This window comes from Papio anubis, chromosome 9, assembly GCF_008728515.1.
Source record: "Papio anubis isolate 15944 chromosome 9, Panubis1.0, whole genome shotgun sequence".
In the NCBI taxonomy this organism is placed as follows: Eukaryota; Metazoa; Chordata; class Mammalia; order Primates; family Cercopithecidae; genus Papio; species Papio anubis.
Genome location: NC_044984.1, coordinates 82,895,949 through 82,913,161, shown reverse-complemented (window position 1 = coordinate 82,913,161; position 17,213 = coordinate 82,895,949). Strand labels below are relative to the sequence as shown.

At 37.2% G+C, this 17,213-nt stretch overlaps 1 protein-coding gene across 2 annotated transcripts in view; it reads left to right on the top strand.

The window, feature by feature from the left end:
- Positions 1-17,213, top strand: part of KITLG (KIT ligand) — an 88,937-nt gene that overhangs the window by 39,113 nt on the left and 32,611 nt on the right. For both annotated transcript variants that reach the window (XM_003906934.5, XM_003906933.5), the window contains exon 3: positions 11,498-11,560. In XM_003906934.5, coding sequence (XP_003906983.1) covers positions 11,498-11,560 — 63 coding nt within the window. The remainder of the gene's footprint in view (positions 1-11,497; positions 11,561-17,213) is intronic.

Genomic DNA, 17,213 nt, shown 5'->3' with positions numbered 1-17,213 from the left:
TCTCACTCATAAGTGAGAATTGAACAATGAGAACACATGGACACAGGGAGGGAAACATCACGCACTGGGACCTTTTGGGGAGTGGGGCGCTGGGGGAGGGATAGCGTTAGGAGAAATACCTAATGTAAATGACGAGTTGATGGGTGCAGCAAACCAACCTGGCGTGTGTATACCTACGTGTTGTTAACAAACCTGCACGTTGTGCACATGTACCCTAGACCTTAAAGTATAATAATAATTTAAAAATTGCAAGTGCCTGGACCTACAGCAAGAAACTGCTTTGATAAGTCTGAGAAAGGGATCCAAACATCTATGTTTTTAACAAATTTCTGAAAGGAGACTTAAGAGCAATTGCTCTAGATGGTCTCTTCTGTCATTGTTTAGAAATGAAAATGTCTTGACTCTTATTTAATCTCAACTCCTATTATGACTAGTTATCTGTGTTGTATAGATTTACAAAGATGCCAGATTAATACAAATCTTCAAAATATGTTTAAAGTAGGTCATTACTTTAGAACCAGCAGATCACAGTCTCTCAGGGAGTTATTTAAGGTGCAGCTCTAAGAGCATCACTATTCCGAATCTCAACTTGTGGAGATGAGGTGTAAGAACCGTAATGTTTCCAACAAGCATCTACATAAAAGTTATTTATGTAGAAGTATCAGGACTGCTTAGGCAATAGTGCTTTGTGTGTGTGTGTGTGTGTGTGTGTGTGTGTGTGTTTTAATGTTTGAAGTGGAGTGTTCCTATCCTAACTTATTAATTTCATTTATTCAAGCAGCAACATGAGTGACTGTTGAGATTTATGGATGTAGATAATAACAGCCTTTCTCTAAAGAATGCTGGGGCAGAGCATCTTGATGGAAGTCGGGATTACTGGGTTGTTTTAATGCCAGCTCCACTATTACTTGGCTGTGTGGCCTTGGACAGATCACTGAATCTTTCTGGCATTCAATTTCCTAGTTTTTCAAGTGAGGAACATGGACATGATCAATAGGTCTTAATCTAGGACTGATAAACTTCAAATGCTTACACATGAAGTTCAGAATTGTGCTGCCTTTGTATGCCTTATGTTCATTTCTGAGGAGAGTGTGTAGGTTTTATCATTTCTCAGATAAATCTATGGCCCCAAAGAAGATGAGAACTAGGCTGGGCGCGGTGGCTCAAGCCTGTAATCCCAGCACTTTGGGAGGCCGAGACGGGCGGATCACGAGGTCAGGAGATCGAGACCATCCTGGCTAACACGGTGAAACCCTGTCTCTACTAAAAAATAAAAAAAACTAGCCGGGCGAAGTGGCGGGCGCCTGTAGTCCCAGCCACTCGGGAGGCTGAGGCAGGAGAATGGCGTAAACCCAGGAGGCGGAGGTTGCAGTGAGCTGAGATCCGGCCACTGCACTCCAGCCTGGGTGACAGAGCGAGACTCGCTCTCAAAAAAAAAAAAAAAAAAAAAAAAGAAGATGAGAACTACTAAATTAGAGAAATTTGGAGGCCCTTTTCAGCTTTGAAATTATTTTATTCCATAATGATTTTTTTTTTCAGGTTGCATCTCTTGGAATAATTCAGTAATGACTCGACTAAAGGAGGTTATATAGGATGAGAGGAACTTGCTTTGCAGACATAACCTTGCTACATTTTATGTGAGGGAAAGGAAGTGGCCTGACAGTTGATTTTTGCCTGTACTCACAGTTATTCCTTCAATGGAAATCATTCCTTTGCAGCCCCTACCAGTTCCGTCTTTGCATTAGGTGGCAACTTGCACTGTGCCCACACACTTTAAGTTTATTTACTTGAAGTGATTCTCATGTCACAGAAGCACATGATTTATGACTTTAATGTCAATTGTTTTAAATTTCTTCTTGAACACTTTATACTGCCCCTACAGTCCCCATGGTTTTCATTTGAAATGTTTCTGGCACGTTTACTAAGCATAATAGTTCATCTATTTACAGAACATTTTGCTTTGTTTCTAAAAAAAAGTGTTGCAAGACTTGTTTTAAATGGCAAACTCAGACTTACCTAAAGAAAGGGTCAAGTATCTGGGAAGAGGATGAATCAAGCTTTCATAACTTGTATCTATGGGATAGTTAGGTTGCAGCTTTTAGCAGTTGTAATTGTTCATATAAGAAGGAAATTCAAATATTGAAAGAGTTCAAACTAGTTTTCTCTGTGTATTCTCCCTCCTCTTCTCTTTGTTTGTGATGATGTTGTTTCTTCATTTGAGGCAGTTTAACTCAATATGATTTTGCTGCTAAAGAGAAAAAATGTTTTTGTCTTTAACTTTCTATTGGGTAATGACTTATCTTCCTCAAAACGTTTCTTAAGGTCCCGTCCCCATCTCGTAAAGGTGGAATTATTCTGTCTTTTCAAGGTCAGTCTACAAATTAGTAAGATAGCATTAGAACAAAGGAACCTATTGTTTTCCTGGTCTTGTGGTGGGCAGTTAATTCAAGTTGGCTATATTTATACATGATTCATGGAGATTAACGTAATAAGAGATTATAAAAATATCCTCAGATAACACATTTTCACACTTTGAATAGACAGTCTTGATTAATTCTGATTATTTTTCTCTTCAAATATTATATTTCTCAAATAGAATTACTACTGCATTAAAGTGAAGAATTGGAGTCCCTGAATGTCCCCATTTCTGGATGAATTCTTTTCTTCAAATGACCTATGTATATCATTAATAGTGAAGATTTCACATAATTTTGTTTGACCTTTGAAAAATAATAGTTTGAAAGATAGTTTTCAAATTTTATTTTATTTTATTTATTTATTTATTTATTTATTTATTTTTTTATTTTTTTTTTTTTTTTTTTTTTTTGAGACGGAGTCTCGCTCTGTCGCCCAGGCTGGAGTGCAGTGGCCGGATCTCAGCTCACTGCAAGCTCCGCCTCCCGGGTTTACGCCATTCTCCTGCCTCAGCCTCCCGAGTAGCTGGGACTACAGGCGCCGGCCACCGCGCCCGGCTAGTTTTTTGTATTTTTTTAGTAGAGACGGGGTTTCACCGCGTTAGCCAGGATGGTCTCGATCTCCTGACCTCGTGATCCGCCCGTCTCGGCCTCCCAAAGTGCTGGGATTACAGGCTTGAGCCACCGCGCCCGGCCCTTCAAATTTTATTTTATTAGGTTGCAATATTTAGCATTTTAACTTCTGCTCCTGTGGTCAGCAAAAAATTTGTTCTCTATTTAAAGCTAAAATTTAAGGACATTTTATATTTTTTTAAAAAAAGGACTATTAGAAATAATATGTATTAAAACTCTCTAGATAGAGTGCTATATTATTAAGAGTATCAGTCTTATTGTTAGGAAAACATTGTTCTTCCTTTATAGAATAAATTGCTTAGATAATGTGTCTTCTGCTCCTTGAATTTTTATGTTTGTCTTTTGTGGAGATGTGGGTCCCTTTGTGTTGCCCAGGCTGGTCTCAAACTCCTGGTCTCAAGAGATCCTCCCACTTCTGCCTCCTGAACTTCTGGGATTATAGGTGTCAGCCACCATGCGCAGCCTGCTCCTTGGTTTTTTAAAACAATAGTTACGAGTACATAGACACCATGCAGAAATACTTTGCATGGATTGTCTCCTTTACTTTTCATAACCTTATGAGGTAACTGTTTTTAGGCCCAGTATATTGGTTAGAGAGCTGAGATCTAGTGGTATTTAGTAACCTGATCATTATCACTTGGGAAATAGTTGAGTAGAGGTTTGACCCCCTAACTACATATCATTGCAGCACAGTAATGCAGTTCATAATTTATAATGCATTCCCAGTAGTTTCAGATGTAAATTTCAACCACAATTAATGAATTATCATTGTAACCTACTGAATTTTATTTCCTGAATAGTAGTCACCTTATCTTACTGTGATTAGGAAGCTATCATATTGTAGAAGCTCAGTTAGTACTACTTAATTGGAATCATCATCATAAGGTATGTCATCATATGATAGGTCATCATCATAAGGTATGTCATCATCATGAGGTATTATACACTCCCTAAGTATTATAGTTTATAATCTCTTCTATTTGAAAGGAAAAATGGTTATCTATCTTTGTTTAGATATTCTTTACTGAGGAAAGATGACCTTGAAAAGCCTCCTAAAATTGTCATCTTAATTTTTTTTTTTTAATGAGACAGGATGTCTGTCACCCAGTCTGGGGTACAATGGTGCAGTCATGGCTCACTGGAGCCTCAAACTCCTGGGCTCAAGTGATCCTCCTGCCTCAGCCTTTCTAGTAGCTGAGACTCCCAAGTAGTTGCCACCATACCTGACTAATTTTTAAAATTTTTTTCTTGAGATGGACTCTCACTTTGTTGCCAAGTCTGGTCTCAAACTGCTGACTTTGAGTGATCCTGTCACCTTGGCTTCTTAAAGCAGTAGGATTACAGGCATGAACCACTGTGCCCTGCCAATTTTGTAAAATCATGAATTGAGTTACCATTTTTAAGAAGTCCAGTTACACTCGAAAACTATACAGGTGTGGTAATACACATGGTTGGTTAGATTTTTAGTCAATATTAGTAGTAGATAAATTTTTAGGAGAAACAAAACAGCAAAAAGCTTTTTTGGGCGGTGTTATTTCTGAAGGCTGAACAACTAACATTATAGTAAGCTACTGTATATGAGTGAACGATGACATTTAGATAGAAGTGTAGAGCTTTTCTCCTCTACAGCCATGATTATTAAACAGTGCTAGGTCTGAAAATCATGGACTCTTTCCCCAGAACAGTTGACATATGCACAGCATTTTATTAAAGTGTCAAGGGAGTCATAGATCACTACTGAATTTTGATTCCTGCCTTGGACTTGGGAGAGACAGCCGAAACAAGTAAGGGTCTTGCAAAATGTCCAAGTGGCTGCTGATCTCATGGGATTTAGGGACCTCAGTGACACTTGAACCATGAGATTCAAAGGTTTTTAGATCAGTCATCTAGAGAGAAAGTTAAATGTTCTGATTTGGAATTATTTTTCTTCTGAGTCCAAATACCTGCAGGGTGCGGTATGCAGCCAGTGCCAGTTTGGCTTGCAAAGACTTTTTCTTGGCCGAGTCTCCAGCATTTCCGAATGCTGTTCTCCCGTGGATATTTTTCCAGTGTCACTGGACATGGTCAATCCTTAGGATATCCAAAGAAGACAGTAAATAGGGCCCACCAGCACAGTTAGCTCATCATCCAGTGACTTGTTTTTGCAGTTTCTTATTTACAATCTGGCATAGTATTGACATCCTTGCACTCCAAACCAAAGCTCATTACAATGAGTTAGCCTTTGGTAAAATTTTCCGTCAGTTAATTTTTTTTTCTTTTCCATGAATTTCTTTTAGTAGAACAGATTTGTTTTTAAAAATATGTACCCTTGGTTACTTATCCATTTAACTCTACCAACAGGGAATACCTCCCTGGACTCTAGACCTGGCTCCTGCTTTTCTAGTTTCTAGTTTACATGTAAATATTTAATGTATATTCAGATTCCTAGTGGTCTTCGAATCTTTTGTCTGTCTCTATTTTCTCTTTGCGCCAAACTGTCTTACCATACTAATGTTGCTATTTTACCACCATATTCCTTTGCTGAAACACGTTCAGCGTTGCATCACCACTTACATAAGGAAGTCAAACCAGACTGAATTTATAGAAATTATCTAGTTTGCCCTCTTTATTTTACAGACAGGGAGTAGAACTTCCACAGAGATGATGCTATGTGTCTAAGCAGAAGCGATTTGCTGTAGAGTTCTGGTGGTAGAACTGTTCCTACTGTACTTTACTACTTCTTATTTGACCTCCTTAGCTCAACATTTGGAGGGTCTCTCTCAAATGCAGTTTTCCTGGAGTATTTCTTATCTCTTCTGTGGTCTCCCTAATACATTATGAGTTTTCCCATTTCTTTGCCTTTGCACAGGACCCTTCCTCTATCTAGAATGTCCCACTCCCTTGCATTTAGTATTAATAGAAATTCATACTCATTCACATACCATGACTAAGCACTTAGTATTTTACATGAGTTATTTAATCCTTATAAACCTGTCAGCTAGATTCTACATGATTGCCATGTGACACATGTGAAAAATTAGGTTAAAGTAGATGAAGTGACTTGCCTAAGACTTCTGAGTTAGCAGGTTGCAGTGCCAGGATCCAACCTGAGTGGTCTGTCTCCAGAACCTGTGCTATTAATCCATACATTAAATTCACTGCCTCTAAGGAATATTTTCCAAGTTCCAGGCCATAGGCTCGCTCTGTGATATATATCAGAGAAGCAGAATTTATTGCATGGTTATCTCTGCTTTCTGGAAGGTGCGTCAGTATACTACGGGGTTGAATATTTCCTCCCCAAAATGCTTGGGACCAAAAGTGTTTCAGATTTCATTTTTTTTTCCAGATTTTAGAATATTTATGGTTTTTTCTTTTTAATATACTTTCAACTGTTATTTTTGATTCAGGGGCTACATTTGAAGGTTTATTACTTGGGTATATTGTGTGATGTGGAGGTTTGGGGTATGATTGATCTCATCACCTGGGTAGTGAACATGGTACCTAATAGGTAATTTTTTTAACCCTGTCTTCCTTCTTCCTATCTAGTTGTCCCTGGTATCTATTGTTGCCATCTTTATTTCCATGTGTATGCAGTGTTTAGTTCCCACTTCTAAGTGAGAGCATACAATATTTGATTTTCCATTCCTGTGTTAATTCACTAACAATGATGGCCTCCAGCTGCATCCATATTCCTGCGAAGGACATGATTTTATTCTTTTTCTGTGGCTGCATAGTATTCCATGGTGTATATGTATCACTTTGTCTTTATTCAGTTCATGATAGGCACATAGGTTGATTCCATGACTTTCTATTGTGAATAGTACTGTGATGAACGTACAAATGCATGGGTTTATTTGGTAGAAGGACTTCTTTTGGATATACACCCAACAATGGGATTGCTGGGTTGAATGGTAGTTCTGAGTTCTTTGAGAAATCCCCCAACTTCTTTCCGAAGTGGCTGAACAGTGTATATGCATTCCCTTTTCTCTGCAGCTTCACCAGCATCTGTCATTTTTTGGCATTTTTAAAAATTATATTTTAAGTTCTGGAGTACATGTGCAGAACGTGCAGTTTGTTACATAGGTATACATGTGCCATGGTGGTTTGCTGCAGCCATCAACCCATCGCCTACATTAGGTATTTCTCCTAGTGCTATCCTTCCCCCGATGTGTGATATTTCCCTCCCTGTGTCCGTGTGTTCTCATTGTTCAACTCCCACTTATGAGTGAGAACATGTGGTGTTTGGTTTTCTGCTTTTGTGATAGTTTGCTGAGAATGATTGTTTCCAGCTTCAACCATGTCCCTGCAAAGGACATGAACTCATCCTTTTTTATGGCTGCATATTATTCCATGCTGTATATGTGCCACATTTTCTTTATCCAGTCTATCACTGATGGACATTTGGGTTGGTTCCAAGTCTTTGCTATTGTGAATAGTTCTACAATAAACATACGTGTACATGTGTCTTTATAATGGCATGATTTATAATCCTTTAGGTATATACCCAGTAATGGGATTGCTGGGTCAAATGGAATTTCTAGTTCTAGATCCTTAAGGAATCACCACACTGTCTTCCACAATGGTTGAACTAATTTACACTCCCACCAACATGACAGCCATTCTAACCCATATGAGATGGTATCTCATTGTGGTTTTCATTTGCATTTCTCTATTGATTAGTGATGTTGAGCAATTTTTCATGTATTTCTTGGCCCCTTGCATATCTTCTTTTGAGAAATATCTATGTCTTTTGCGTACTTTTTGTTTATGGGGTTATTTTTTGATTGTTGAATTGTTTAAGTTCCTTTTAGGTTCTGGATATTAGATCTTTGTTGGATGCAGAGTTTACAAATATTTTCCCCCATTCTGTAGATTGTCTGTTTACCCTGTTAATAGTTTCTTTTGCTGTGTACAAGCTCTTTAGTTTAATTAGCTCCCAATTGTCATTTTTTGTTTCTGTTGGAATTGCTTTTGAGGACTTAGTCATAAATAATTCCCCAAGGCCAGTGTCCAGAATGGTGTTTACTAAGTTTTCTTCCAGGATTTTTACAGTGTGGGGCTTTACATTTACATCTTTAATTCCTTTTGAGTTAATTTTTGTATGTGGTGAATAGTAAGGGTCTAGTTCCATTCTTCTACATCTAGCTAGCCAGTTATCCCGGCATCATTTATTGAATAGGGAGTCCTTTCCCCATTGTGTATGTTTGTTGACTTTGTCAAAGATCACATGGCTTGTATGTATGCAGCTTTATTTTAGATTTCAGATTAGAGATGCTCAACCTGTATAAATGCTTAGAAAGTAATATTAATACAATAATTTATTAAGTGACCACAAATATCTACAACTTGACTTTCTAAGTTCTCTTCCAAATGTAATTAGAAAGAAACCAATGAAAACTAAGAAAGTAATAACGGGGAGACAGCGCTATAGGTAGGTGTGCTGAGCCCCAGCGCAGAAAGCCAGGGTTTGCATCCTACCTGCACCAGTTATTCCTAATGCCTGTGACCTTGGGGATACCAGTTAACCTGAGTTTCTGTGACCTCATTTGTAAAATAAGCTTAATATGATCTCTCATGGGGTTGTGGTAGAGACTGTATATGAAAACTTGTTTTAAATTATAAAGCACGTTTCAAAAACAGTATTATTTTTCAATCTCACCAGAAACTGAATATCCATAAATCAGGTTAACAAAGAAATTACTTTATTATTATACACTGTCCCACTGCCAGTGGTAGAGTGTAGATTCCAGTGTTTTTGTCAGGGAACTTCCTATAAGCCTTATTTGAACCAATATTTGTATATAAATTATTCATGAAATGGAATTGGTCACCATGCTCTTTACATTTTCTTTGTTTTTTAGACATATACTCAGATCCCACACTTTCTAAATACTAATCAAGTTGATTGTATTTTTGTATTTTTAAAATAATATAAATTATGCTTAAGAAAGGGCTGGATTTTCAAGCAGCTTGTGTTCAGAATACCTGCCACTTCTTGCTGCACTTTTCTGTATGGAATGCCTTTAATTTACCTGGTTTATTCAAGATAAGATAGAATATTGCTGCTCAGTTGTTGCTTTCACACTTGCAACAGGTCTGCTTTGTCCTTGTCACTAGGGTTTACATAAAATGACTAGACCCTTTTGCTTTTCAAAGATGAGGATGAAGATTAAGAAGAGAAAAGAAATTATGGAAACCTGGTGGAAAGTTTGAGAGGAAGAAAGTTAAGTGTAAAGAATGAGGGAGTTAACTCCAAAAATAAATGAAAAAAAAAAAAATGCCGTTGTGTCTGGCAGCTCAGATGTGTTTTCAATTAGCAGCGATGGAATGGACACGGTGGCTCATGCCTATAATGCCAGCATTTTGGGAGGCCCAGACAGGCAGATCACTTGAGGCCAGGAGTTTGAGACCAGACTGGCCAACATGGCAAAACCCCTTCTCTGCTAAAAATACAAACATCAGCCAGGTGTAGTGGTGCATGCCTGTAATCCCAGAGGCTGACACATGGGAGGATTCCTTAAGCCCAGGAGGTGGAGGTTGCAGTGAGCCAAGATCGTGCTACTGCACTCCAGCCTAGGTGACAGAGTGAGACCTTGTCCCTCAAAAAGAATAAAAAAAGCAGCAGTGATTCTAATATTTTATTTAGGGTGGCATGAAGAGGGTTGATATACTCAGAACAAGTGCCTAGAGGGTGTAGAGTGTGAACATATGTAGTGGAGCTGAGACAAGGAAGGCTCTGCTCTCGGGGGACCTGGGTTCTAGTATAGACTTAACATGTGATGGCTGTGTGACTTTAGTCAAGGCACTTGACCTCTTCGAGCCTCAGTTTCTTCATCTGTTAAATAGAGATAATATGTCAGAGGGATCTGAGGATAAATTGTAATAATGTAGCCTAAGCCCATAGTGAGCACAGTGCCTGACACATAGTAGATATTTGGTAAGTGTTAGACACGGTTACTATTTTATGATTATGTGAACTTAGGGAAGAGGAACCACACCAAGTGCCTCAGTTCAGAGCTGAGATGAGTGTAGGGTAGCATTACTGGAAGTAGGATGGTAGTAAGCACCATGAGATCAGTTATTGCCTTAACTCCCATCTGACTACTTATGTCCATGCCTAAATTCATTTATCAATAAATTGTTCTCAGATTCTAGAAGCTATTGACAAGATCAAGCAGAATAATACAGAAAATGTTATGGTAAACTTGTGTGAGATGACCTAGTCGAGCAAACATGCACATGATCTTAGCTTTCTGTAAGGAAGATAAAGATTTAGAGACAAGATGAAGGAAAGAATAAGTCTACAAAGCAAGATAGACCCTTGAAGTTGTAATGGTGCAAAACTACTTTTGAACATATGTTATCCTAATACCCAATGGGCTCAGTCAGTTGTTGGCTAAATTATTCATCTGGGAATTTTAATGGTGATAGAAGGGTGGGGACAGCAAAGTTAGTACAATGTGTAGGAAGGAAGAGAACCTAGAACTCTGTAACTTACTAGGGTTATATGCCTCCAAAGTCAGTTGCCAATATAGCTCTCAGTAAAGAACATGGATTGAGTGTTTATAATGTGTTTGGCACATTCATCTATCTTAATTCTAAATGACCATTTGACATAGGTATCTTGATCTTTATTTTATAAATGAGAGGAACCAACGTACAGAGTTTAGATTTGTCCCGGATTCCCTTGTCCCAAATCTGTTGCTTATTCACTTATGCCAGAATGACTGATGTAAATAAGTCAGACATTGTTTAAAGCCTTCAAAAGAACCTAGGCAAATATTTGAGACTTCTCAAATGTTCAGCCCAAGGCAAAAGAATTAAGTTACATCACAGACTGAGTCTTTCTAAATTATTTGTTGTAAAGCATTTGCATCTTGTAAGTAGCATTGTTCTTTTGAAGTTTCACTGGTCATTTTTTAGGTTCAACATAAAATAGTAGTTCTCAAATTTAGGCGCACATCGGAATCACCTGGAGGACTTGTTACGTAAGATTCTGTAGGTCTGGTATGGCCTGAGAATTTGCGTTTCTGACAGGTTCCCTGTTGCTGGCACGTCACTTTGAAGTCCACATTTTGAGAACCACTCACATAAAAAGCATATATTTTATGATTAATTCTGTGGAGGAACAAGTAGGAAAATAGTCCTGGAGGGGAATTCCAAGATCACAGGTGGAAGCTGAAATTCAGATCATGTTTCCAAAACTCAGTAGATTATACCTAGCCAGCCATAACTGAATTTGGAGTCCAAAAAATTAGCATTATCACTTTTCTATTTTGAAGGGTGCCTTTCATTACAGAGGGAAATCAAGGATTAAAAATCAATATACATGTAAATATTGAAATTCATTGGTAACTTTAAAAAGCACAACAGTTTTGTATGCTTTTCTCCAAAGCACTACAAATATAATTAATTGATGTGTAAGAATTTTCTTATGGAATTCTTTTTTTTTTTTTTTTTTGTCTCTGTAGGTGGCAAATCTTCCGAAAGACTATATGATAACCCTCAAATATGTCCCCGGGATGGATGTTTTGGTATGTAAACTACATTTCTGATTTTCAATTTAGTAACTCATAGAAGAATTATGCAAAACTACTTTTGAACATATGTTATCTTAATACCCAATGGGCTCAGTCAGTTGTTGGCTAAATTATTCATCTGGGATGAATAAAGAAGAAATGAGATAATTCAGATTGAGATAGTACACTAGCTGCTATGTAGGAGCTTACTTATTGTCAGGATTTGAAGAATTTATCTTTGGAATTTGACTTGCAGGGGTTTCACCCCCCACTTAAGCAACTGTTAAACTTTATCAGTGATCATTTCTGCACATATGTCCTAAACCTGTATAGTTGTTCTTCACTATCCTTAGGGGATTGGTTCCAGGACACCCTCCAACCCTCCATCCTCCCCACTCACTCCGCCGTCAGGATACCAAAATCCTAGGATGCTCAAGTCCTTCCTATGAAATGGCATAGTATTTGCATATAACCTATGCACATTCTTTCATATACTTTGTTTTCGAATTTTTATTTTTCACCATGGAAGGCACACTGGAACTCCCGTGTGCTTTGAATGAGTTCTAAATTAATTCTAATACCTAATATAATGCATATATTGCATAAATAATTGTTATACTCTGCTTTTAAAATTTGTTTTATGTTTTCTTGTTGTTTGAATATTTTCCATCTTCGGTTGGTTGAATCCATGGATACAGAGGGCCATCTGTACTTCCAAAGTAAATATAATTATCTTCTATAGGCCTAGCCACAGATTTTCTCATTTTCCTTAAGCATCCCCCTAAAAAGGACTTGAGTGTAAGTTTATGTAAATTCTTTTTCATAGCTGACCTATCTCACTTGTTTAATTTGAAAATGTGAAATATTTTATTTCTGAATTTACTAGGAATGCAATAGATATTTAGAACCTTACAACAAGTATATGTGTTTACTGTTATAAATACTACTCTAGTGCTGAAACCAGGAAATTTTAATGATTTTTCTTGTTACACAGTATTAGAATTCATACATTAAGAAATATTTCAAGCATAGAGAATACTGTAATATCTGTATACCCATCACAGAGCTTATCAGATTTTACCATTGTGCAATATTTGCTTCAAATATATTTTTTAATAATGAAACATTACAAATGTAACTAATGCCCTGTGTATGCTCCTTCTCTATCTTCATTAATCCCCACTTTGTCTCTTAGTGGTAACACTTATTCTGAGCTGGACTTTTTCATTCCAATGTGTGCTTTCAGGGCTTATAATGTGGACAGCATTCGCCGGTGTTACATAGAGCAGGACAAGCATTCTCTTATATGTTTACTGCAGTGTATACACCCATACATAAGACATGGAACTTTTTGAATACTTAATAATTTTATGTTAATCTTCTATACTTTGAAGTTTGCTTATATCTTTCAACATGCTTTGACAAGTTGTTTGATGTTGACTCATTTCAACTACTGTACTGTTTGTTGAGTAAATTTAAAACCATTTGAGTTACTCTCCTCTCTACAGCTCTCATCTTTCCATAATCTACCAAACCTTATTATATATATCTACTTTGTGCAAGTTGTTTTAGGTTTTGACCAATTTTTGTGGATCAGTTCATCAAAGTTGTTACCAATTTAAGCATATCATTATGTGCCTGTGCTTAAAATGCGTTTCAAAGACTACAAGGCTGTCATTTCAAGAGAATGTCAAAGCTACATTTCTTTTTATTCATAAGCATTTTAGCGTGAACTACCTAAAGTTTTTTAGAACTCCTTAGAACATGTATCTTCATGTTGAACCATTTATCCTCAAGCCTAGGTCAATGTCTATCCTGTTGAGTTAGGGGGAGTTCTCTGGAAATAGAAATGGAAAATTATTAGCAGCCTGGAAGTTAATTAATTTTATTATTTGATAATTAGTCGGCAAGTATTTAGTTAGGAAAAACTAACCAGGAGCCAGCACTTTACCAGACACTTTAAGAAACAAACACACATCAATTAGGCGATGATCTTATGTTCAAAAAGTTTAGTAATTGGGAAGGCAGGAAGCGGGTATTATGTGGCATTTTTATAAATCTTTTCCATTTGCGAAATGATTTCACATATTAATTTTCTTGGCTGATTAGAAAAACTCTGAGGAAGGTATGATTCCTATTTTACAAATGATATATTGAGCTTTACAGCTCAAAAGTATTTTGCCCAAGGTTATACAATTAGAAAGTGCCAAGAGTCTTAAAAAGAAACCCCTAGGTTAACCCTGGGTTACAGAAAGTGAGAATCTAAATAATTTCAATACTTAGGGAAAGTGTTTGAAGGGAAGCCTTTGGTAATAAAGACCCACCCCAGATCCTTCCTGACTGCAGCAGCATTTAGGATTGTGATTGCCAAGCACTCAAAGATAACCTGCTGCTCTTTGAAAAACAAATGTTAAACTGAAAACAACTAAATAGCATATTTTGTGCTGGTATAATCATAGAATGTGCTAAATCATAGATTTCAGTGTCGGCTAGTGATAGCAAGAGCCAAGCTTGTGAAAATAAAGCTGATTCACTGCCACATATTTTGTGCTTGTTTCTGTAATTGAGAAAAGTCTGCTATTATTTGATTCTGGCATGCTGTCCTGGCACAACTGGAGAAACACTGTTCTTCTTGGCCACCACTGTGGGCAAGAAAAACAAGGCCATGCTTAGCGCATTGGGCAGAACCAGGGGTCTCACCCTTTGTTTTACCTTCATTTTGAAATGTTCGTTTCTGCCAAGACCAGAGTTTCCCAGTGGGGAGGCCTCTGATTATTTGCGAGTGGTCAGAGTCCCAGCTGCCTTATCTTTTGTCTTTAAACAATAGAGGGTGGAGTGGGAATGGGTGCCAGAAAGATTCTCTCGGGCCAAAGCAATAAAATTCTGCCAATGGGCACTGGGCAGAAGAAAGCTCTAGAATAGAACATACTTTTATTTTTTTTTTTATTTTGCTTTTGTTAAAAAAAAAAAAAAATCAGCTAAATTCTCCTGGAAAAGGGAGTTCACTTTTCCAAGGTCCTTCTTAGAAAATTACCTAGCAGATTCTCTCTCACAAATAGCAGGGTGTGATCAGCCACTTAGTGTTTAACTCTAACGGTAATCACCAATGCTATTTTAAACTCTTTGAAACTATTATATTGCTGGACTGTTAAAATTTCCTTTAACTTCCTAACCTTCAAGAATACATAGATATTTCTGGTCTTTTACATTTACTAGTAATGTTATCATAAAAACATTACTTTCTCAGTCTATTACATACAAACTTCAGAATTGTATATATTTATGGGGTGCACATGATATTTTGATACAAGCATAGAGTGTGTAATGATCAAATCAGAGTAACTGGAATATTCATCAGCTCAACTTTATCATTTCTTTGTGTTAGGAACGTTCCAATTCCACTCTTTTAGTTATTTTGAAACAGACATTTTTATTAACTATATCACCTATTTTGCTACCGAATGCTATATCTTATTCCTTCTTCAATTTTTACTTAAAGTATATATTCATCAGTTTTCTTTTAGTTTTTTATTTGCAAATAATTTTAAATTTACAAAAAGTTGCAAGAATATTTAAAGAACACTCCTGTGTCCTTTAATTCAGATTTACCAATTTCACCTATTTTTAACATTCTGCCTCATTTGCTTTATCAGTTGCTTTCTTTCTATGTATACATGTGTGTTTTATTATGTTTCTGAACTTCTTGAGTAAGTTGTATACTGACGTATACATGGCCATTTACTCTTAAATACTTCAGTGTGTATTTCCTATGTAAGGGATGTTTTCTTACCTAAACACAGTACATTTGCAACTTCAGTAAATTTTACAATAATTATAGTACTTAAATCTAGGTCTGTATTTCAATTTAGCCTTTTTTTTTTTTTTCATTTCTTTTCCTTCAGTATAAGATCCTATGTAGGATCGTAATTTTCATTTTGATACCATGTAAATAATGACTTCCAAAGATGCCTTGTTTTGGGAATAAATTACCTGACGTGGCAAAAAGGACTTTGCAGATATAATTAAATTAAGGATTTATAGCTGGAAAAGATTTTGGATTATCTGGGTGGTCCCACTCTGATTTACATGAGTCCTTATAAAAGGGAGGCAAGCGTTTCAGAGCCAGAGAGGGAGATTTGAAAATATTACACTGCTGGGTTCAAAGATGGAAGAGGGATTCACAAGTCAAGGAATGCACGTTGCCTCTGGAAGCTGGAAAAGGCAAAGTAAATGATTTTTCCTTTAGAGCATCCAAAAGAAACACAGCCCTAATGAACACCTTGATATTAGCCTATTCAGACCTATTTTAAACTTCTGACCTCCAGAACTGTAAAATAACAAATTTGTGCTGCTTTAAGCCACCAAGTTTGTAGTACTTTGTTATAGCAGCAATGAGAAGCTACTACATCCTGTCTCTCTAGTTTCCATTAAGAGTTCCTCAGGCTTTCTTTGTCTTTATGGCACTGATATTTTTGAATGAGACAGTCCTCCCCTTTAAGAAAAGTGTTTCTCTTTGCAACATTTGATTGATGTTTCTTAATGTTTCTGTGGCGCTTATGCAATTCAAGTGACAATGCTACATAAGTGATGATTTGTGCTCAGGTTACCACATCCAGAGGCACACAAAGTCCATCTTCTCCTCATGGTGCTGTTTGTTTTGATCATCTGGTTAAGGTGTTCAACTATTTATGTATATTTACTCATTCACAATTTTGGAGAGACACTTTAAGGCCATGTAAGCAATCCTTCTCCTTATCAAAGTTTCTCCCACAGATTTAGCATCTATTGATTATACTTACCTGAACCAATCTTTGCTATCATTGTCAGTTTTTCATTCAGAGTTTTTAAAGGCACAGCTAAATGTGGAAGAGATTGGCAGTATGTGATGCTACTCTAACAGTAAGCCTTCCAGCCTTCTTCCCTCTTCAGTACCCTTCCTCAGGTATGCACAATTTCACTTCTTGGCTATTCTCATCTTCTTTTACCTGGCCCTGTTACTTACCTCTGGGCTCTTTCCATTTTCTTTGATACCTCAGGATTTATTATTTGATGTTTTGGTTCTTCCTGAATAGACAGAGTGATTTAAAAAGAAATACATCCAATCATTTCGTTCCTCCTTCTTTATATTCATTGAGTGACTTTTTGTTGCTCTTAGGAAACAGGAAAAGGAGCTACTTCAACAAGGCCTCCAAGACTATAGTGATCTAGCTGGGTGAGGTGGCTCACGCCTGTAATCCCAGAATTTTGGGAGGTCAAGACAGGCAGATCATGAGGTCAGGAGATCGAGACCATCCTGGCTATATTAGCCGGGGGTGGTGGTGGGCACCTGTAGTGCCAGCTACTCAGGAGACTGAGGCGGGAGAATGGCATGAACCCGGGAGGCAGAGCTTGCAGTGAGCCGAGATGGGGCCACTGCACTCCTGTCTGGGCGACAGAGCAAGACTCCATCTAAAAAAAAAAAAAGACTATACTGATCTGGCAACTTACCTTTCCATATCCCTTTTCTTCCTTTATCATTACCGGTTCCTTCCTGCCACATATCTTCTTGCCTGGCTTTCTCTGTACCTGGAATCCTCATTGGTTCTTTTGTCTAGATAACACCTGATTCTTTTAGATTTCAGTTTTGATTTTTGATGAAACCAAATTGTTCTATTGGAAACTATTCATA